Source organism: Musa acuminata, chromosome BXJ3-2 (assembly GCF_036884655.1).
Source record: "Musa acuminata AAA Group cultivar baxijiao chromosome BXJ3-2, Cavendish_Baxijiao_AAA, whole genome shotgun sequence".
Lineage (NCBI taxonomy): Eukaryota > Viridiplantae > Streptophyta > Magnoliopsida > Zingiberales > Musaceae > Musa > Musa acuminata.
In genome coordinates this window covers 33,497,814-33,520,122 of record NC_088350.1, presented here as the reverse complement: position 1 = coordinate 33,520,122, position 22,309 = coordinate 33,497,814, and the positions used below count along the sequence as shown (strand labels likewise).

The window sequence follows — 22,309 nt, the reverse complement described above, 5'->3', positions numbered from 1 at the left end:
ATATATATTAAACGACATATATGATATTTTCTCGTGAATTCATCTATCACTTATGAAATATTACATGAATCTGCATGTATTCATGGTTTCGAAAAGATCATGAAGTCTCATGCCATTATGAAAATACTTTTTTACGATCAATAAAATCGATGAACTTTTTTAAGAGGATGATGAAAATATTTTTTTATAAGATTCTCTTTCGATGCTTAAGTTACATTATATTTTGGTACATAATAATGAGTAAAAGTTTTTAGATAGTTTTTGATTTTATACTATGAAAAGTTTAATTTATATTGGATGTGTGAGATTAATTAGTTTAAGTTAAAGAAGCCAAAAGGAAAATTCCACTCAATAAACCTATGGATTAGGGTTTGGCTCGACGAATATGGGCTAATAAGTGTAGCCGGTCAAATTTATTGTTTGCTTACTGACCATGCGAATCCAATTTCCATTCGCCACTCGATCCCAATTGGTCAGGTTGACCAAGATGCCGGAGATCCAACGGTCGAGGATTCCATCATCAGACCTCTACACGCATCTCGGAGTAGCTGTCGCCGAAGACCCAAACCTTGGAAGACGAGGATGAGGAAGAGGAACAGATCGATGCGTTCCGACCTCCCATGGCGTCGCAGAGAGATCGCGAGAATTACGTCTACATCGCCAAGCTCGCCGAGCAGGCCGAGCGCTACGACGGTTCGAATCGCCCTCACTCCTCTGTTCTAGATCTCTGAACCCTAGGGCTTTGCTGGCGCGGTCGGATCCCCTAAATTCGGGTTTTTGGTGACGTTTACTGGGCGCAGAGATGGTGGACGCGATGAAGAAGGTAGCGAGCCTAGACGTCGACCTCACCGTGGAGGAGCGAAACCTGCTGTCGGTGGGGTACAAGAACGTGGTCGGGGCGCGGCGGGCCTCGTGGAGGATCCTCTCTTCGATCGAACAGAAGGAAAAGGCCAGAGGCAATGAGCATCACGTCAAGCAGATCAAGGAGTACCGGCAGAAGGCGGAATCGGAGCTCTCCGGCATCTGCAGCGACATCATGACCTTGATCGACGAGCATCTAATCCCGTCCTCCACCGCCGGGGAGTCATCGATTTTCTTCTACAAGATGTGAGCCTGATCTGAGATGTTGGGTAAATGCACATAAATTTCTGAGGTCTGACCTTTTTGTTTGGTTTGATTACAGGAAGGGAGATTATTATCGCTACTTGGCAGAATTCATGACTGGCAATGAGAGGAAGGATGCTACAGACAAGTCTTTGGAAGCATATCAGGTAGTGTTTTGACTCGAGTTTTAACTTTTTCTATTATTTTTGGCTCTATATCTGTTTCATCTCAAGTAGCTGCCTTAGGTAGCGACATTTTGAGATTCCTTCTAAAAATGATATTTTGTTGCACTTCTATCTATATCAGAGTCATTGATTGATAATGTAGTTCTTGATTACTTTGTCATGGTCTTTCTATTATTAGTTAACTGTCATGATTTAAGGATATCTTGCTCTCCTCTCTTGTGATGTTCTGGTTGTCATATGTTAATTGACTTCATCTTGTCATATCTTGCTCTCTCATCTCTCATTTCCCCCTCCTGTATCTCTCTCATCTCTCATCTCTTCATCTTGGCTATTTACTTTGCCTAATGAAAGCAATATATTATAGTTGGAACAAACTATTTAGCTACTCTATTTTGGTTAGTGAACTTTGGGTTCATCCTGGAAAATGTGTTGGTATGTGCTACACTAGACTTGTGATGTAACCATATTCATATTGTTTACAGAGTAGTGTTTTGCTGTAGTGATTTTTTTTTTATTGTCTGGAACCATTCAACAGGCAGCTACCAGTACAGCTGAGGCAGATCTGCCTCCTACACACCCAATTCGCCTTGGTTTGGCATTGAATTTCTCTGTGTTCTATTATGAGATCATGAACTCACCTGAAAGGTATGACCTGCTACAGTTTTACTTATTTGACATCATTCAGATGGTTTTGTTCCAGATTACATGTCATTTAAATCCATTTCCAGGGCTTGTCACCTTGCCAAGCAAGCTTTTGATGAAGCAATTTCTGAGCTGGATACATTGAGTGAGGAATCATACAAAGACAGCACATTAATTATGCAACTTCTGAGGGATAACCTCACATTGTGGACCTCTGACATCCCTGAGGATGGAGGTAATAGCAATTCTAGTATTGGGGTGGTGGTCCATGCTTGTTCTGACTATATTGCACCGTGAAGTTTATTTTGTGCTTGCATATTCGAATAAGGCATATTGGGATGTTCATAGCTATGCATAAACTTGGAACATAAAGATGTTTTGCCTGGCATTTATGTAAAGCTTTGTTATACATGACGTTAGACATTTTCTTGGCAAAGTTGCACATTGTACCAGCAAAACAAAAAGGAAAAGAACAGACTCTTCTACTCACTTTCTTTTAGATATTTGGGAATCCTTCTCTTTTGTTACATTGAAGATGTCTTCAAGTTAGAGTGGGAAAGTTTATCCAGATTAGATGTGACATGGAATTTGTCCACAGGTATGGACAAAAAAAGGTACAGCCAACCAGTGACTTGACTAAGGAACAGTGGCAATCTAAACTTTGGATTCTTAGATGCTTTAGCAAAAATTCAAGATTCTTAAATGCACTAAAATATTTTAGCATGATCTGGAAATGTATGGTTCTATTTGAGAAAAGCTATTATTTTATGTGTTAGAAGAACCCTGACCTACCAAATGGCAGCTGATGCTATTATAGACATCTGATGCCTATTTGTTCCCAGCATCTGGTCAGTAAATGCTGCATGCAAAGGCACATTGGTGATAGATCCTGTAAATGGTCACCTAGACACATTCTTGTATATTTGCTGAACAGTAAGCCATGGTTCTTAAGATTTATTTATATTTTTTTTGAACTAAATTAGATAGAGGTATTGATGTACTGTTCATTTTAAAAGTCATTCATAATAGTTTGTCTGATGGATACTATTTTGACTTCTTATGCATGTCTGAGTGTCTACCTCATCTATGATAGACTAGCACAACCAGGAGATTACTGATCTCTTTCCCAATAAATTGAAAGCCCTTGCACTGGCTGTGCTTGTATTTACATTATCTATATTGTCATGAGATCCAATGACACTTCTTTCCCTTGAATTTAACTGCTTGAGAAATTTGATGATGCATATTTGCTCATTGCTTCAGTTTGCTTTCTCTTTTACCTCTGTTGATTCTTAACTGTTGGCATATGCAAGAAAGTAATTTGTCTCCAAATGCATTATTCACTATTAATTTAGTCATATTTGGTTTGCCCATAATTTTTTGAGGATGCTAAACATTTGCACTTACTCCACATTTTCCTAATTTAGTTTGCTTGTTCATGTAAATCAATACACAATAATCAAGTATCAGGTTATATTGTCATATATAGGATAAGGGTGTTTCTATCTTCGGAGCATCTCCTCTATGAGAACATAAAGATAAAACCTGTTTAGCTTTTCTTTTTCCCCCTTCATTTTTATGTCTTTTGTTTGTAAAAATCTAAACTGATAGTTTTTTTGGTGACTTTTTTTTATTTTATTAAAGCATTTTACTTGTTTCTAGAATTTTTGGAAGTAGTGATTAATAAGTATCTTCTTCCTTAAATAAATACCAGTTACCAGCAACCATCAGACCTAGTCCTTCTTTTTTGGGAATAGAATTTAAGTTAAATTGTGATGATCAAATCTTAGTTTTAAGTTAAAACAAAAATATTTTTGTTGTTTCTTATTATTAAAACATAGAATATAGAAATAATGCCAAATGGGCTCTGAGGTTCTCAATGCAGATTCTTGCTCTTTGTTAGCAGAGTGACATCTTTATGTCATAATGTGCAAAAAGTACTCATGTAATATTTGGTTTGTGGCAGTAAGATTAGCATGGATCACAATATGAGATCCTGCTACTTAATTGGAGTTGGGTGGATAACGTTTTCTTTGGCTTTCTCATGCTGAAGTGTGATGGCGCCTTACAGATATATCAACCTTTACGAGATGAAACTATGTAAATTCATTCTGATTCCTATTCCTTAAAATAAAACATTTGGGAAACTGTGGATTCTCGGTGACCTTCTGTGCTGTTTGTGAGTGTTTAATTTATTTTCTAAACTTTACCCTGGCAGTGCAACCCAGCAAAAGCTTACTTTTCTTATATTTTCGGTTATTCACTTCTCGTGATCTTAACTTGATTATCTGTCATGTTTGCACCCTGATTGCTGATGTTCTTATTGGCCTCTGCAGAGGATACTGCAAAGAGCGGTGCAGGTGAAGATGCACAGGTAGGATTTATATGCTTATCTGATGCAGTATAAGTTTTCGAGCCAAGTTTTTCTAGAGCTCACCATTTTAATATCTGCAAATAAATTTTGCAGTGAGTTCAGCCAACTGTAGGGTCAGAACAGCAAAGATAAATTCGCCATTGAAGTACATTGTGGCATTGTATGGGCTGGTCACGGGTAATCTTCAAGTACTAGCTTTCCTTCTCGTGCCTGTAGTGAATATTTATGTTGCCGATGGAATTTTATCTCAATGGAATGGCTTTGAAATCTACTGGCGCTGAATCTGATTCCTTCATTGTCATGTCTTCAGTAGATATATCAACATCACAGTGTGCCTGTGTTAAGTCTTACCTAAATTGCTGCATTGGAGTGAAGTTTCAAAATTTTATGGTTTTCTAACTTTCCATTAGGGTTTTTAATTTCGAATAATATTATATGATACGAGCGGTATGTATCGGTCCGACAGTATACTGGTATGTGGATCGGTTGTTACCTGACGGAACGTTCAATATCGCTTGATATTGGATGATACATGGGTATATTGGATGGTAACGATAAAAATTTTAATCGTTACCATTCGGCACAACTCGATAACGATCAATTATGGTCGTTATTGATCTATAATAGTGCTCCAACAATTAAAATGATTATTGGAGCTCTTTCTCAGGAGTTTTTAAATTTATTTTTTCTTATTTCATTTTATTTCATTCTCACACTTATTTATTTTTATATTTACACTCATCTAAATTTTACAAAGTAACGATTTATGAATTAACAATTCAAATGATTTATCTATAGATATTTTAATATTTATAAAAAAGTAATTGGATCGAAATATGAATCAAAAAAGATATGTAATAATATTTTTATCTATTTTATAATTATATATTCTTACCTAATTTATATTGATTTAGTTAAATTTATATTATTATTATATTTATTTTTAACTTAATAATTCTATCCTTTTTTTATTTTTAAAGATTTTATGCTTAAATTAATTAGATGTACTACTCGGTAGGTTCTAGCGTATTGCTCGGTACACAATATTATATTATATCGAATGAAGTTTGAAACTTTGATATATTACAAAATTTTAATCCTTGTTTTTTATTTTTATTTTTTAACTTACAGCCATTAAATTTTCTACCACGAAAATTGGAAAGTAATGATCCAAACGATAGAACTGTTTAGCTAAGCTTCTCATGAGGAGGTGTTTTGCTTCTTAAGGTGCATCGTGAGATTGGGGGGTTTTGTTTGATGATTGATAACAAATCTTATTCTAATTGAAAAGAAGAGGAAATGTTGCTGTTAGCTGTTAGTACAAAATTAATTGTTCTCTTTTGGCTATAAGAGCAAGAGAGAATACCTTTGGTTCCCACCTTGTCAATTGTTGTCGTCGTGCCCTTATTTGTCGCTCTCAAATCGTCTTGCCCTTTTCTACCAGCTATATTTGATGAGATTACCTCTCGCCCTCAAGTATGGCCTTGTCTTTTGTCATCGCTCAATCACGGAAACAGAGCATCTCAAGGAGGCATGAGCAATGCTTGACATGATAGGCCATGCGAAGGAAGGAGGGAGGAGAAGTCTCACCATGGCCACCTCCTTTCGCAATACTTGGGGAGGGTCAGGTGATTGATGAGGTAGAGGCAGAGTGGTCTTTCCATCTTACCACTGGCAAGCAATGGTAAGATGGAAAGACCACGTGAGAGCAGTGGAAGAGGGTGAGTTTGAGCAATGGTAGGATGAAGGAGACCACATGAGAGCGGTACAAATGGTGAGGATGAAGGCAAGGAATGATAATGCAATAATAAGGGCAAACGAGGGGTTTATAAGAGGGCTAATTACATAGTACCCCTTGTAGTTAGACCTCTTTAGCATCCCAATCCTTAGACTTCAAAAATTTACATTGGGATCTCTATAGTTATGAAAGTGAAACATCTAATTCCATTTACCCTAACGACATCGATTTTACATATGAAAGCACGAAAATGATGAGTAAAAAAATAATTTCAACGTCTTAGCTACGTCTTGGTGGTGATGGATGACGACACTGCTAGGGGTTACAAGTGATTATTGTGAATGAAAAGAAGAGCGACAACGAGAGATGAGATAAAAGGAGAGGAAAAAGAGGATGACGTAAATGTCGACGCGAGCTGCTCTTGCGTTGCTCGACAACTATGTCGCGAAGCTTTAAGCCCTTTGCACGCCAAATGCTGAGCTATATGAGATGTACTCAAAAGGCCTCGTAGCCCCGTGTGACCAACATTACTGTAAAATCTGATTGCTTTGAAGCTATGTTGATTTGTCCTCAATCTAATCTCCCTCTATAATGATATACTTCATATGACTGCAAGATTAAATGTTTTGGCTTTCAACATGCAGACAGGGAGAGTCATATGGCAGCCCACAACCAACCTCGCCAGTCAGGCAGGGTATTTTTTTGTTCTCCTCCAGCCTTTGGAGGAGCATTCTGTATTTTTGGGAATAAATTCTGTTCCAATTACTTAATTTTCTCGTTTCAAAACAGAAAAAAAACATTTTGGAAACTGTGTAATTTTTAAAAGTCCAAAAACTCCATGCTACGAGGAGACAATTATCAGAACAAACATGTAATTAGCCCGCCCTCCTACTACTGAGGAGAGGAGAGAAGAGAAGAAATAGTGAAACATCCTGCTGCTAACCACAGACTCGAAACATCTCCTGCGAGGAACAGCAGTCAGCCTTTTTAATCAACCTCATATTGAATTTTAGAGGTCTAAATTCCATAAAAATAAATGAGGAACCCTATAAAAACACCACATAAGCAAAACTTCTAATCGACCTACTTAAAAATGTGACAAGAAGCTTCCACATAATAATGCCCAAGAATCGACCAAGTCGCTGAGGTTTTGGGTCAATTAGAGAGTTATAGAGAGCTTCAACTGGCTGTAAGAAGCACATATATACATCGAGAAATCAGCGACAATGCCATACAGAACAACATGAATTAGACTGACTAAAAGGCCAATCTGTCAATAAATAGGACCTTGATCGACTTCATTGCTGGTACTCCAAGTTGAATGCAATAGCCTCCCTGTAAATTAGCTCCTTCATCTGTTCTTCAGAGAGTGCATGCTGCTCGAAGTCGAAACTGAAAGGTGTCATGCAGACTGGTTCATCACTAATGTCGTGTAAAGACGCCAGGTAGGGATGTGCAAGTGCATCTTCAACTGCCAACAAATGGAAAAGTAAATGAACCATTCAAACAAGACACCATGACACGATAAGGAAATAAGGGCATGAGATATTTTTCACAGACTAATCCTTTACTGAGCAAGCAGACAAAGGAAATATTAAGCAGGTAATGAAATGTGATGTACATTAGAAGAATATATTTAAAATTATGTACTAATTAAGTGTAGGTCTCTGATTGATTTCCAAGTATCATCCCTTGAAGGTTATAATTTATTAGCTAATTCAGAATTGTAGAAAGTGTGTGGTTCTCTTGTATCTTTAATTAAAAAGATAATCTGCTTGCAAAACGGTATAGAAATGTTATCGTCAAGAGATAAACTTGCTAACCTGCCAATCGACAAAATATTAAGTTGTGACAGTACAAGTCAACATATTTTAATTTTTGATGTTTTAATAATGTGCAACCATGCATGCAACAATTTGAGAGAGCTCATTACATCAGTCATTGTTTTATAATTTAAAGGGGCAACAACCACAATTCTATAATCACACAATGCATAACACAAAGTGCATCATAAAGCAGAACTTGTAAAATAATATATGACTGTGTTGATTATCTTACCAATTTTCTCAAATTAATTAAAACCGGCAAAAGCTGAAAAATAAGAACTCACCAGTTATTCTCTGTCTAGGATCAAATGTTAACATTCTTTCAACAAGATCAATCGCTGCAGGGTGAACATGAGGAAACTTTTCGGGAAAGGACTGACGTGGATGACGAGGAAGCTGGCGAATGTATCTTCTTGCATTTTCATTCACAAAATCCAAATCAACCTCATTTGGAGTGCCAATAAGCTGCATGATACAAGGTAGTTTACCAAAATAAAAATTAGATGCACATGTACACTAGAGGACATCAAATACATTAAATATAAAGCAATATAATATGTCAACTTCTAAGGCAATACATGTTAGAGTGAAGATAAATGCAAGACATTTATCATTCATCCAATAGCTTGTGTTGGATGTTCATTAAGATCCAAAACTAATTGAAAAGGAACGAAATCTTGGTTTAAAGAGCACTGATACAAATCCAAATACCAGTCATTTCATGTCAAATTAGCAAGAAATAGTTATAAATGTCACATAAGGCAAGGTTTGAATGAGAAGATCATACCTCCATCAATAGCCGTAGCTGGTGCACATGATCCCTTCCAGGAAATAGAGGCTTCCGGTCCATCAGTTCCATAAAGATGCAGCCTACTGACCACACATCAATTGCTGCAGTGTACTCTGAAGAATTTAGCAACAATTCTGGAGCTCGGTACCATCTTGTAACAACATATTCTGTCATGAAATCAGTTTCGGAGGTAGTACGAGCAAGTCCAAAGTCACAAATTTTCAGATCACAGTTGGCATTTAAGAGGAGATTGCTTGGTTTTAGGTCTCTGTGAAGAACATTTGCTGAATGTATGTATTTTAGACCCCGAAGAATCTGATAAAGGAAATACTGTATGGGAACGAAACAAAAGAGACAACTAGAACGAGTCAGGCGATGAACTATGAGAAAATCCCAGAATATTTAAATCAAAGAAGAAATAAATTTCCACATGATTGATTAACAAGTTTCACCAAACCATGAGGCAAGAAAATAAGATTCCTATTGGAACTGTGATCTGTTCAGCTTATGACTTATTGATGGCCTTTGCAAGGCTGTAATGAGCCAAGCCAAGCTAACAAACTGCTTTCCCAGGTTTAGCTTCCTACAAGGATTATATGGGTATTATCAGGTTTGAGCTTGAGCTCGGCTTTTCATAAGCTTGGCTGGTAACCATTACAGAAAAATTATTAAAGCTTTCATTAAGTAAAACCAGTGAGCTTTCTGAACCTTTTTCTTGTGACAAAGTCTCACTGATGCTCGAGCAATTTGCTTAGATAAGATAAAATAAAGAAAGTTTTCTAGGTCAGTAATCAAACAAATTATAATCAAAACCAAATAAATTTAGCCATCTTTTGTTACTAACTGAAGTAATACACAGAAGTACTAAAGTTAATGAACAGGGAAACAATATGTAAATCCATTCGAAACAGAATATCCCTTGACAAGGCCTAATGTAAGATGACTATCTGATGCTATCTCAAACTCATGATAGGTGCAGTGACAAATCAAATATGACTATCTAACAATAAAATAAGTATAGTAGAACTGTATAATGTGAAGAACTAAAAGATACAACCTGACAATGCTCCTCAGAAAGACCTTGGTTTGAACGGATAATTTGATGAAGATCAGTGTCCATCAACTCATAAGCAATGTAGACATCATTGAATGTCTCTCGTACAGGTGGTGGTATTATATCTCTGATTGCAACTATCTGTATGCATATGCAAAAATTATGAGTCATAAAAAATGATCAACTTCGAGTTTTTTCGTTTTCCCAACAAACTCAGTGTGGCCTTTTTAACATTTTGATGCTCCACTTCATAAACAGAAATTTAAGGTTCTAAACAAAACTAGCCATTTTTTACTTTCTGATGAGTTTCAGTAAAGGAGGATCCTGCACCCTTAGACAACAAAATGAGGTCCCAAGAACAACAATCTCTGCCTCAAAGAAAACATGAATAACTTTGAGAATACAACATCAATTGAAGAGATACTTAATTTAGTTGGCTGTATAGCATGAGCTCAGCATTTTACATTGGTGCAAGCTATACTCCAAAGCTGAATCACTAATATACAGTAACCAGTGTACCATTGGGCATGTGGCATGGTGTTTAGCAAAAGGTTATATGGAGGTCTGCTCACCATGGGATCTATAGAGGATCCAATGTACATTAGCCCTACCCCATGCCAAAGAGGTCAGTACCATGACAAATTCCTACCATCCAAGTTGCAATGATTTTGCTGTTGATTTGAACCCATGATGCCCGGTGATTAGTACAATAGAAAGTTAAGTAAAGATACAGTTCAAACCCAAGTGATTACACTGTCATATGAGCAAAAGGAGAGATTGGTTGGACAAAATCCTTGACCTGTAAAGAAGGAAATGTCTTATGTATCTTCTTTGTTATATGTACAGTTTGTTTCTGGAGCAACAGAAATTTTTTTGGCCACGAAATTGCTTTGCACTAGCATCCAATACAAATGAACTCTGATGTCTGAATCAGTGAAGCTAGAAACTTTTACTTGGATGGATAACAACAAGTGATACCGGTACTCTGATGTCTCAATTTTGATGTGTACTAGAAACTTTTACTTGAACGGATAACAATCAATGAAGCTAGAAACTTTTACACAATTTCAATGTGTACCGCCCAATACAGGCGGTACGTACCGGTCCTAGAGGATACCGGTATGCATACCTTTCTCTACAGGGTGGTACCAATTTTTTTTAACCGATACCGAGGCATACTAACTTATATCGCCTCGGATTTCGACCATTACCGAGGCATACTAATCGGTACACCCTGGCGTGGTAGGTAAAGATATTTTTAAGGTTTTAGGGTGTATCGTCGGTATGTCTTAGCGTACATACCGGCACATACCATACTGAGTAGAGCTCGGTACATCGGTACGAACCGATATTCAAAACTCTTATATCAGTTTTATTTTCGTGGGACACTACCACTATTGAACTGATTGATGCCTATTGCAATACTCCAAAAGATCATCATGCTAATACATAAATACTTCAAATTATTAGAAAAAGTGGCCCAACGTATGGAAAACCCTGTGAGATCTGGGGAAAGTCAATATATGAAATCTTACCCTTTTAAGTGAAAATATTATTTTCGTGACTCAAACTCTGATAACAGTCACAAGTGAGTAACCTTATCGTTCTATCAAATAATCAAATAATGTCTTCTCGATTAAATGTTTAGAGAAATGGATATCTTTGTTTATCTTGTTTTAACAATCATATTATTGTTGTATCTAAATCAAGTAAATAATCTTGGTATGATTAAAAAAACACATTTGTGTGCATGTGTACCAGTACCTTCTCCCTCCTAACCTGAAGTTGCAGGTGGCTTTCTCCCTTACCTCTCATGATCAGCCCCCATGTCAACTACTAATTATTTTTATTCTCCACAGCAACGATTTCAATAGGCGCTTAGGCGCTCGCCTAGGCGCTCTGGCGAGGCGAGACGAGGCTCGAGCGCCTCGTTTCATGTCCAGGCGCCTCGCTTCAAAGAGGCGCCGCCTAAGCGCTTGCCCGAGCCCAGGCGTCGGGTGCTTCGGGCGAGCGCCCGGGTTAAACCAGGTGATCGAACCAGTGTTTTACGTTTGGTTCGGTCTCCGGTGCTACAGTTGGTTCAATTGAACCAACTAAAGCACCGATATCAGCCTCCCAACATCCCTCTCGCGACTTCCCCAACCCTAACCTTGCTCGCGATTCTGCCACTGACATTTCCTCTCTACTGCCGCTGCCTCTCTCCGCTATCATTGCCTGTCTTCGTTGTCGCTGCTCTCCGCTATCGCTGTCACTGCTTGCCATTGCTGTCGCTGCTGTCGTTGTCACTATCGTCGCTCCCGCTCTTGCTACCACTGCTGCTTCTCTCAGTCAGCAGCCTCAGTCTTACTCTTACACCGCTGCTCACTGCTACCGCTATGGCTGCCGCTGCCACTACCGCTGCTATCGTTGCTTGCCATTATCGTCGCTCCCACTCCCGCTGCCATTACCGCTACTATTACTCTTACTCTCTCTACTCACATCGACTCGATAGTATACTGTTAACAGTATATTAATAGTAAACTGTTAACTGTATACTAGTAACAATATTTTTTTATTTATTAGATTAATAATATATTATTTTGATTTTAATACTGCTAATTTTTATTTATTTAAAATTTTTGTTATTGTTTTGAATTTTAAGATTTTTTGTTAATGTGATATTGTGATTCTGTAAGATTTTTTAATTTAATATCATATTTTTATTTAAATAGTTATATTTATTAATTAATTTATATATTTTTATATTTTAGCGCCTCGTTTCGCTTAGACGAGCACCTAACGCCTCAGGCGTTTTTGCACCTTGACGCCTAACGCTTTTTAAATCACTGCTCGACAGTATTGACTTTTTATCTTTCTGTCTCCCCATGTACCATGTGTCACTATCACTACCAACATTAATCCACAGTCATGACTTGCATCCTTGTAGCACACCTATTTATGTTCCTTTATTCCCTCTATTGTCTCTATTGCATGTGTTCTAACCATCAACATTATCCCATACACCATACAGCACAAGCCACAACAATGACTAATGGTAATAGAAAGTGGTGTAAAGATAGAGAACAATGAGAAGAATTATGTGGCATGCATGTACATTAGATTGGTGAAACTAGGGAAACTGGTAAATTAAAGAAATAATTTGTGAAAATCCTCATAGCCTCTATATCTCAATCTATTTTCCTTGATGTTTCTAGTTTAGTTCAAACAAAATATATATACATAAGAATGAAAAAAAAAGAACCAAAAGATGTGAGATCAAATCATAGGATCTAGTGGTTGGTGGGTGGATTTTCTTTTCTTCCTATACCTATTTTTATCATAACAAGACCTTTCACTTGATTTAGATATATAATAACATGATTTCTAATACAAGATTAAAAAATCTCAATTGATTGAGAATATATAATTGATAGATTCATAAAAGACATCATCCTTATGTTCAATATAATCTTAAATAAATCTAAATATCTAAAGAGATCATGAGAGACCTAATGATTCCCCTAAAAAGGTGATGTTCTCCCTTGATTCCTTTTCTTTTGTTTTCCTCCTTTCTCCTTTTTGCGAAAGAAAGATACAAGGAAGAGCGTCATCCTTAAATCTTTAATTTCTCAAACGAATGCTTCTCGGAATTGATATTACCTAACCATCCATGACAGGGATTTAGCTTATTATTATTAAAAACATAGTTGCAGTGATATCATCCAAATAATAATACAAATTAGAACTGATCATGATAGACACAGTATGGATGGATTCCTGCTGTTCAGATTAGATGATTGTGTGTGAATCTATCCCATCTTCTATGGTCAGCCATCAAAAGAGGCTTATTGAATGATTTCTTGTCAGCACGTTCTTGCTTTAATTGTAGTTATAGCTATCACACTGTAGTGAAATTGCATGCAAAGATTTCTCAAAATGAAGATTGAAGACAATAAATGGTCCAATCACCACAGCCTACCTTATTCAATATGCTGTTTAAACATTTTCAGCATTTAATTAATTTATTATCTTTCCACAAATATCACATTAGCACATCCCCTTAGAGATGCAAGCTCACCTCTAGTTCCTCTTCAGATCCTTCTGTCAAATCCTAGTTCAAGTGACAATAAAGCCTTATAGACCTTAAGTAACAACAATAGCTTAAAATATTTATGAAGTTTGGTCAGTGTCCTGAATCTTGTACAACTTAGGACAAGTATCACCAGCAATTGTCTATGAATCTGGCGATTAACTGCTTATATTAATGTCTCCTTAAGGTAATCTCCATCTATAACTAAAATGGACAAAACCCTCCTCACAGGTGCATCAGTAGTCTATCAAACACTGTACATTTAGTTCAAATTAATATTCTTGGTCTTCACTATATACCTCCAACAACCAAGAATTACAAATCTTCTTCATTCTATATCTTCGGTGAAACAACTCATTCATCTCATTATATAGCATCTAAAAAATTCAAATGCTATAAACAAAATCAATCTTGTAGCTGTTAGGAGGGGCATTTCCATGATTGAAACAAAATGCAAACAAAACAAAACAAAACATCTAACTTTCGACTTTTTGCTCGATTACAGTTATATTGTCCTATCCCATCTTCTTGATCATAACTCCATCGAATATTAGAGAAAGAGTTTCTCTTGAAATCTCTGGACTATCAATTGTCAAGTGTAACATCGAGTCTACCATTAGTTTTCTGGCTGTAACAAAAATCAACAACAGTTAGCATTATGCCTAGTTGTAGACTAGTAGAGGGTGTTATAGGCCCCAATGTTTATGCTAGACTAGTGACAAGACCTCCACGTGGTTCTTTATTTTTTACCATCTCTATTATCTTAAGTAATTATCCATACAGCTGTCAAAGGCACTTCCCTCTAATTTAGAGCTTATTCTGTTCGTTCTTTTGAATCAATGAACAATTTGTCCTTTCTCTATGCAAATAAAAGTAAGCTACCTATTTTAGAATCCTTGTGTCCTGATAAATCATCCGTTTGCTTTTGTAATTAACTACTTGTAACATTGCATCTCTTGCCCATTTACAGGAAGCACAAATTAAAAGTGCATATTTTATGAATTTTCTGTGCTTCTCACTCAACACCGACAGGTGAATCAAAATGATCACGCAGTAGCAAAAGCCACACCGGATATGGACGTCGAGTGACAAATTGATTATTTGGTACTTCATTAATTGATCTACATCATTGATCATTAGAAACCCTCCTAAACTACCAAGCAGAGAAAAGCAAAAGCAAAAGAAGAAACGACATAGAGAAAACAGAGCTGACAAACCCACTGACATTTTCGTGATCCATGTGCCTGAGAAGCTTTATCTCACGCAGCGTCCTCTTCGCGTCAATCTTATTATCAAATGCGTTGGCGATCTTCTTGATCGCCACTTGTTCACCGGTCTCCGAGTTTAAAGCCGAGCTGCAACCACAAATCCGACAACCAAGTGACAATTAACCACCATCAAAAGAAAAGAAAAAGGACTTTCCTCTAATCAAATGAGACCGAGACCACGAGTAGCCAAACAAGATCGGATATTTCCCCACCAGGGAGCAAACCAAGAGAGAGAGAGAGAGAGAGAGAGAGAAGGGGTGGGCGGAGGAGGAGGCTTACCAGACGATCCCGTAGGCGCCCTTCCCGATGGGCATGATGGGGGGCTTGTACTTGGAGGTGACCTCGAAGATGTTCCCGAAAATGTTGTATTGGATGAACCGGCCACCGTGGCTGAGCGTCGCCTGGATGCTCTCCTGCCCCTGCGACGGGACCGGCTGAGGAGGCTGCCCTCCGGCATCAGCCATCTCGGCATCCGTCGGCTGAGCTCCTCCTTCCATCTCCTCCCCCTTCCGTCTCGCTCCTCTCCAAACCCTAACGATCGATCCAATCCCCTCTTTGCCCGACGTCGCTTTTAGCTCTAGAAAAGGCCACAATTTGCCCTCCTCTTCGATTTCCTCGCCATTGCAACGCAAATTTACGCGTTAATTCGTTACGGAGGAGTCTCGTTGACGGACAGATGATTATGCTTTTCCATATCTATCCTCTCAATGTCTCGAAATAACATATTTGCCCCTCTAAATTTTAATATAGCATATATCTATGATCAATTTTAATATCTTTGCACCTTCAAATTTTGAATTCTATATGCTTAGACATGTATATATATGCATTCAGATATTTAAATTCTTCATGTATGACACTTCTGCTATTGTCCATTTGATAGATTCAAATTGTGATAATTAGCTAGATAAAATTAATCCATTAAAATATTCAAAATATACAATATTTTTTGGAATTGAAATTTAGAGTAGTGGGTATAAAAAAAATCATTTTTGTAATTTTCAAGTGATTATGTTACCTACAATAATATATCTATAAAACTTTCAAATTTGTAAGGATATAATTTGCTTTAGAAGGGCATATATATGCAGTTTTGAAGAATATAAAATTGCTAGTCAACATTAGCCAAACAATGAAATTGCTTTTAGTTTTGAAGAATAAAAACATTTTTTTGTGCCCATTCTTTTTACAATCCAAATAAATATTGGTATTGTTAGAGGTTAGGTATTATCATTGTAATAATAATAAAATTTTAAAACATTAGCTAGCTTAGCTAGTAAAAATTTTGATAGATTATTATAATATCGTTAAATTAAATTCATCTTTGTCACTTATCACTTATAAAAAAAATAATAATTTAAAAAAAAATTATCATAAGATTCTAATATCGAATCTTTCTTTGCCACTTTATCTTTTAAAAAATAAATAATTTCTTAATTTTTTTAACAAATTCAATCAATAATTTATTAAAGACTTTACCATCTAAACTACTTGTAACATTATAAAACATGTTAGGTAAAAGTTTAAATCTCAATCTTTGATAAGTAAGTTGGATACATCACTATTATATTAATATTTTATTGTAGAAAATAATATTGGATGAAACTTTAAATCGTCAATCTTTGATAAGTGAACTGAAAATTGATTGAATTTTATTTTTTAAAAAACATATTTTAATATATCCATAAAAAAATAATTATTTATTTTACAAGTCAACTTTGGCTCTCAATCTCAACATGTGATGGGTCATTTTCTTATTCTAGCTTGGATCAATTTTGGTTCAACAAATTTTAGACCTGTTCAAATAAATTTGAACCAATAAATGCTTTTATTAGACAACTAAAAGAATATTAGAAATGTAAAATTGAGAAATTAATTTTAAATTTTACATGAAAATTATTAGAAATTTAATAAATAACTTAGAATAACATATTAACATAAAATTATACATATATATATATATAACAATATTTCTGGTACAAATATAAAGTTCAAATGTATAATTTTAACATATAATATTGTTAAATCAAGTTTTAAGTATTCATGTTGATTTGGGTCCTACTCAGATCTTCTTTCATGTTTGTCTTAAAATAAAAGAATATCGAATAATCGATGGAGAATTTTTTTATATAGATAATAACCTTAAGTTATTTATTTTATTTTTTTAGGAATAGGAATACTATGTGGAAAAAAATAAAAATGAGATATTGTTTTAGCAAAACCCAAAAAAAGACACCTTTGCACAAATTTGCCCTTGTAATTTTAATTCAAAAGTTAATAGAAATTTGAATGTGTAATAATAATAATAATAATAATTATTATTATTATTATTATTATTATTATTATTATTTTTGGATGTGCATATATGTAACCTGAACTAAATATAGAGGAATGACGTAGGAGCGACACACATGTAATTTTGCACGTGTGTATAATAATAATTGCGACGATGGACGAGCATCACGGGCTGGACCGGTGTATAAGAAAAGATTTTGTACGGGTGTCAGTGACATCAAAGGGAATGACGCATCGTACGGAGAGGATTCGCAGGCGGGAGGAACGGACGGTGCGTGATGCCTGGGGTACGGGTTTGACCGACAAGGTTGCGGGCACGTGTGGGTATCGGAAGCGAGTTGCGAGTATTTTGATGACCGAGGCGGTTGGTGGTTTCTATGATCAAATATAAAAGAAAATCCATCAGCCGTCCGATCAGAATCGGTGTTGACTTTATCCTGACATCCCAGCCGTCCATTTATATGACCTCCATGTCTTGGTTCCATGTCAAGCCAGAACTCAAGAAGAAGAAGAAGAAGAAGAAGAAGAAGCAGAATGCACTCACCTTGTCCATATCTCAAGGATGAATGAGGTCCTTTATTTCACATGAACTAGTAACATATAACTGACACATCATGCACACTCCTCTGCTGAAGAATCATAACTCTCAGACTCACTACTCTCCTCAATGTATCAATCTACCTGTCATCTACAAATCAACCCTTCTACAGTCAAGAGGGAAGAGCACGCACTCAGCGCGCGAGCAGAGCAACGAAGGACATGATGGAAGCCAAAGCAACCGCGCAGGCGCCGGGAGAACCCCCCACAGCTCCATTGTCCATGGCCGGCGCAGGGCCGGGGGCCGGGCTATGCTCCTGCGCGCTGACCTCGGCGAGGACCAGCACGAGCAGCAACAGCAGCAGCGAGACCTTCGAAGTGAAGCTGGACGCTGCCATTGCGAACGAGGGAGGTGAGGTAGCTTGAGCGTGTGATCGGTTGGGGCGATACAACAAGCAGTTGGGGGGCGTATTTATAGGGTGGAGAGGGACGGAGACAGCAGAGCAAGCTTGCAGCTGTTCGCGGACGGGTGTCGGCAGCGGAAGCGAGGTCGACGAAGCCGACGTCGAGCGGTGGGCGATGGATTCCTTGAGAAGGAAGGATTCATGGACGTCACATGGCCGGCATCGAGAGCGGAAGGCAACAACAAGATGAACACGTCGACGGAGGTGTCCTTCATTGACGTGCACGCAAGTAGCTTGGGAAAATGGCTGACCGGCTTTTAAGAGCACAGCTGTCTTCGTTGACTGACTCCAAATCTACAACAAAGTCGACTCATAGGATAACGTGTAAGTATCGTGACCGTCAGTGTTGCATCAAATGTTACGTGCACATGATCAGGTAATAATCATTAGTAAACCAGTTCATAAAGATGGCAGAATAATTCTTATCAATAACCAAACTAACAGTACATGATGCTTTCAGTTCTTTAAATCAGTGAATAATTGAGGGAATATAAATTTTATCTTTTTTTTTTCAGAATCTAACTATTGGTTGTTTGCAAATCTTATCTCCTTAAATCAGACTAATGATTGATTGAGAAAAATCATTACTAAATTATGTACAAAATTAGTATGATTATATCTTATTTAATCATGAACATATGTTAGGCAACATATTATTTATATATTATATATTTACTATAAATAATATATATATTTCATAGCCATTTTGAACTTGGTTGTGGGCTTGGAATTGGGTTGGATTGAGGTGGAGCCAAGTTAACTGAACTCTATAGATCACTCTCTCTCCTCTTTCTTCCCCAAGTCTTTCACTGATGAGATCTCACAGCACAGGTGCTCACAAGGGTTGACTTCAGGGAGTTGACCTCAGCTGCTCACACCCTTGTAAGACTAAACATTTCTTTTGGAGGAGGAGGAGAAGAAGAACAGACAAGATGGTTTGCTAGATTTGCTTCTACATCTTCTGATCTGATATGGTTTGCTGTGTCTATATGCAGTGCAGGTGATTAGTAGTATGACAAATTCTTTTTGTTCATCTATGTCTTTAGTAGTTTTACACATTTATATGATGAATATTTTGAGTCGAGTCATCCACACAGTTATGTCATTATGCATTGGAGGAATGAAATATTCTTCGAAACATTCATTATTCTCGGAATATGGTTCTAATCATTCTATAAATAGAGAAACCTTTTAGGTATTATTCAAGATTCAAATCTTCACCTTCAACTCTAACATCAAACCTCTAATTGATTTGAGCATCAAAAGTGATTGACATCCGATGCTAGTTTTCCAGTGATGAAGGAGCATTCAACCCCTCGGAGATTAGACTCTCGAGATGGATAACACCTGGTCATAGAAAAAATCTTATACCATGTGTTTTGATATTTTCATGGAATGAAGGATTTCATTATCATCCTTGTAATACTTTCATTATTTTTTTATTGTTTTTATAGTATCAAAGGATCATAAAATGGTGTCAATGTCTTCTTTCCTGACAATAGCAATCTTATGATTGAACCCAAGTTCATGTGTTTCCTAATTAGATTCATGATTTGCTTGTGAAGAGAATCTAATTCATCCATGAAAGAAGCTCCAATTGACAGAGCCAAATACCATTTCCAAACCAATCTATTACTGTCACCAAATTCTCTAGGGTTTCAAGACTCAATCAACAGCTTCTCTTCCTGCTAAAAAGATCAAGAAGACTAAATCTGCATGTAAAAAAAATGAGAAATAACATGGCTTTCTTTTAACATCAAACCTCCATTAAGATGAACTTCAGAATCTGGGATACTTAATGAGATGAAAACTGGCCTCCAAGCCATGATGTTATGATTAGCTCAGATGTGAATGGATGTATGCATCCTTGATTTAGGTTATGGAAAAGAATAGTAACTTTTGTCTCCAAATAATGTTTAGCAATGTTCAATTCTTGCCCACAGTACTGCATTAAATCTAATGTATCTTTTTCTGTAAAGCTATACCTATCTTTACACTAATATGTAGATTGATGTTGTTACACTTGATCTTTGCCTGATCATGTAATCACTCATGTTCATATCAGACAATGTCTCTACCACCAAAACTCATCTTTTCTTTGTAGAACACAACTATATGCACATGCAGTGCCTTGTTTTGCATTAGAGCTTTAATAGAAGCCATGTAGTCTTCTATGGAAATCACAACTTTCATTTAGAAAACCTTAAGAGTGGGTACTCCTTCAATCTCATGCTAATCCCAGTATTACTCACTAAACTGGATATATCTGCATCAGATTGGAGGGGGTAGAACTTTGGGAGACTGAAGATTGAACTAAAAAGAGACAACCAAGCAGATGAAGATTATAAAACAAATACAAAACTAGGAAAGAAAGCAACATTTTCCTCTTATAAATGGTATAAAAAAAAAAAAAAGTAAACTTACACCTATAGCAATAGAAGTGAGTGCTAAATGGTTGATATGGTTAAATTTGTTCATAAATTTACATGGAAAAATAGATTCTTGTTCTTCGAGAAGTATCGTGTTTGGAAGAGCGAAAGAAACTAATCAAAGAGGTGATTTTACTTGAGGGTAAAAAATGTTTGTATCTCATATATTATATCTCGTTTTAGTTCGAGAGCAAAAATCATTCATATTTATGTTTGATGGTACAAAATATCGATATCTCATATTCTACTACTTCAAGGACATAAAACACTCACATCACATATGTCGCTTTTTTCATTTTTTTGAAAAGATTACATCAAGAGTTTATCTAATAAAAATCTTTTATTGTGGAAGAATAATGCCCATAAGTAGCTTAGAAGCTCTAGCATATTTATGTGAATTTCAAATATCCAAAATAAAAGCATATATGGAGATATTTTTTTATATATTGGCAGTGTTTCGATCACTAATTTAATAAGAAAATATCGGAACGATCATATCGATTAATCATGTTATTGACAGATAACATAGCAATCTTAATCTCGATTAACAAGATAGAAGATATTGATCATGTTATTGACAAAGAACATAGCACTTCAAATAATTTAAGGGTTGGAATTGACACAATTCATTGTTTGTTTGTATCATTTGTGGCTGCAGAAGTGTCACCACATCATGATCTTAAGATGCGTATACCATTTGCTTTCTATGCTGCCAACTAAAGGAATGGAGATACATGCGATTCTAAAAGGTGTGGATGTTGGAAATAAAGGCATAAGTGGCAAAGAAGGGAACATAAACAATCTGATTTGATGTCTCTCTTTGAACTGCCCCTCTGCTGTATTCTGATCACCAATCAATTTGAAGCTCCTCTTTTGCACATGAAGATAGCTGCATACTGTGAAGATAAAAAATACTCAGATGCTAAAATATTTGCATGATATTAACAGCAAATCTTACAAAGTACTCAATCCATTCTTTGATTTGGACTCCTTCCAACTACTTGGGATAACACTAACTCAAGTCCTCATGCTATCAGATGCTTCATGAAAAGCCTTGTGAGGTCAAACAGGTTTGCATTCTACCTCTGTTTATAGAGCTAAAATGCCTAAGAGTTTCAGTACTTTGCAACACAGTTTTTACTCTTTGAGTTTATCTATAAATTAAATTCAAAGATTCTAATCTTAATCGAAAATTTTATAGCAATAGTTCTTTAACACTATATCGATCGTAACTATCATCGGATTTACACATAAGAAAGTGTTGAAATACGAGAAATTATAATTTAATTATTTAATAATTATCTCATATATCTCTAGATTTTGATAGACGATAATAGTAGAGTACTCTTTATGTTTCCTCCGACAAATCTAGAAAGGATGAGAGAAAAAATTAAAAATTATTTAAAAATTATATGAGAGGATATATAAAAGGATTTATACTTAGATTTAAATTAACCGAAGGAAATTTTTAGTTCCTTCAAAATTTTATTTGTGGATATAAATTAGGAGAATGAATTACGTAAATATTGAGTCG

The 22,309-nt window shown here is 36.2% G+C and overlaps 2 protein-coding genes across 4 annotated transcripts; one reads left to right on the top strand and one right to left on the bottom strand.

Moving 5' to 3' along the window:
• Positions 1–534: 534 nt before the first annotated feature.
• On the top strand, positions 535–4,576 carry LOC135631157 (14-3-3-like protein D). Of its 2 annotated transcripts, XM_065138604.1 has the most exons (7): positions 535–693; positions 801–1,107; positions 1,184–1,271; positions 1,825–1,934; positions 2,018–2,166; positions 4,268–4,305; positions 4,399–4,576. In XM_065138604.1, the coding sequence occupies exons 1-7, from the start codon at positions 621–623 to the stop codon at positions 4,399–4,401; spliced, it is 768 nt and encodes a 255-aa protein (XP_064994676.1). In that variant the 5' UTR covers positions 535–620; the 3' UTR covers positions 4,402–4,576. The 2 variants fall into 2 exon arrangements, with proteins under 2 accessions (XP_064994676.1, XP_064994677.1); XM_065138605.1 differs by lacking the exons at positions 4,268–4,305; positions 4,399–4,576 and adding an exon at positions 3,898–4,246.
• A 2,430-nt stretch (positions 4,577–7,006) lies between these two features.
• On the bottom strand, positions 7,007–15,678 carry LOC103976427 (mitogen-activated protein kinase 1). 2 transcript variants are annotated; one of them, XM_065138602.1, is made up of 7 exons: positions 15,330–15,678; positions 15,008–15,137; positions 9,717–9,854; positions 8,657–8,989; positions 8,154–8,334; positions 7,331–7,514; positions 7,007–7,230 (listed from the first exon to the last, which is right to left on the bottom strand). In XM_065138602.1, the coding sequence occupies exons 1-6, from the start codon at positions 15,545–15,547 to the stop codon at positions 7,342–7,344; spliced, it is 1,173 nt and encodes a 390-aa protein (XP_064994674.1). In that variant the 5' UTR covers positions 15,548–15,678; the 3' UTR covers positions 7,007–7,230; positions 7,331–7,341. The 2 variants fall into 2 exon arrangements, with proteins under 2 accessions (XP_064994674.1, XP_009389895.2); XM_009391620.3 differs by having other exon boundaries at positions 7,007–7,514.
• Between the last annotated feature and the right edge of the window lie 6,631 nt (positions 15,679–22,309).

Excerpts from the sequence above, each read along its gene's own strand:
- LOC135631157 (XM_065138604.1), top strand. The coding sequence starts at position 621 with ATGGCGTCGCAGAGAGATCGCGAGAATTACGTCTACATCGCCAAGCTC. Across the intron at positions 1,272-1,824 it reads AGTCTTTGGAAGCATATCAG|GCAGCTACCAGTACAGCTGA; the intron begins GTAGTGTTTTGA and ends ACCATTCAACAG. Across the intron at positions 1,935-2,017 it reads ATCATGAACTCACCTGAAAG|GGCTTGTCACCTTGCCAAGC; the intron begins GTATGACCTGCT and ends ATCCATTTCCAG.
- LOC103976427 (XM_009391620.3), bottom strand. The coding sequence starts at position 15,547 with ATGGAAGGAGGAGCTCAGCCGACGGATGCCGAGATGGCTGATGCCGGA. Across the intron at positions 15,138-15,329 it reads GGCGCCTACGGGATCGTCTG|CTCGGCTTTAAACTCGGAGA; the intron begins GTAAGCCTCCTC and ends TTGTGGTTGCAG. Across the intron at positions 8,990-9,716 it reads TTTCTGAGGAGCATTGTCAG|TATTTCCTTTATCAGATTCT; the intron begins GTTGTATCTTTT and ends GTTCCCATACAG.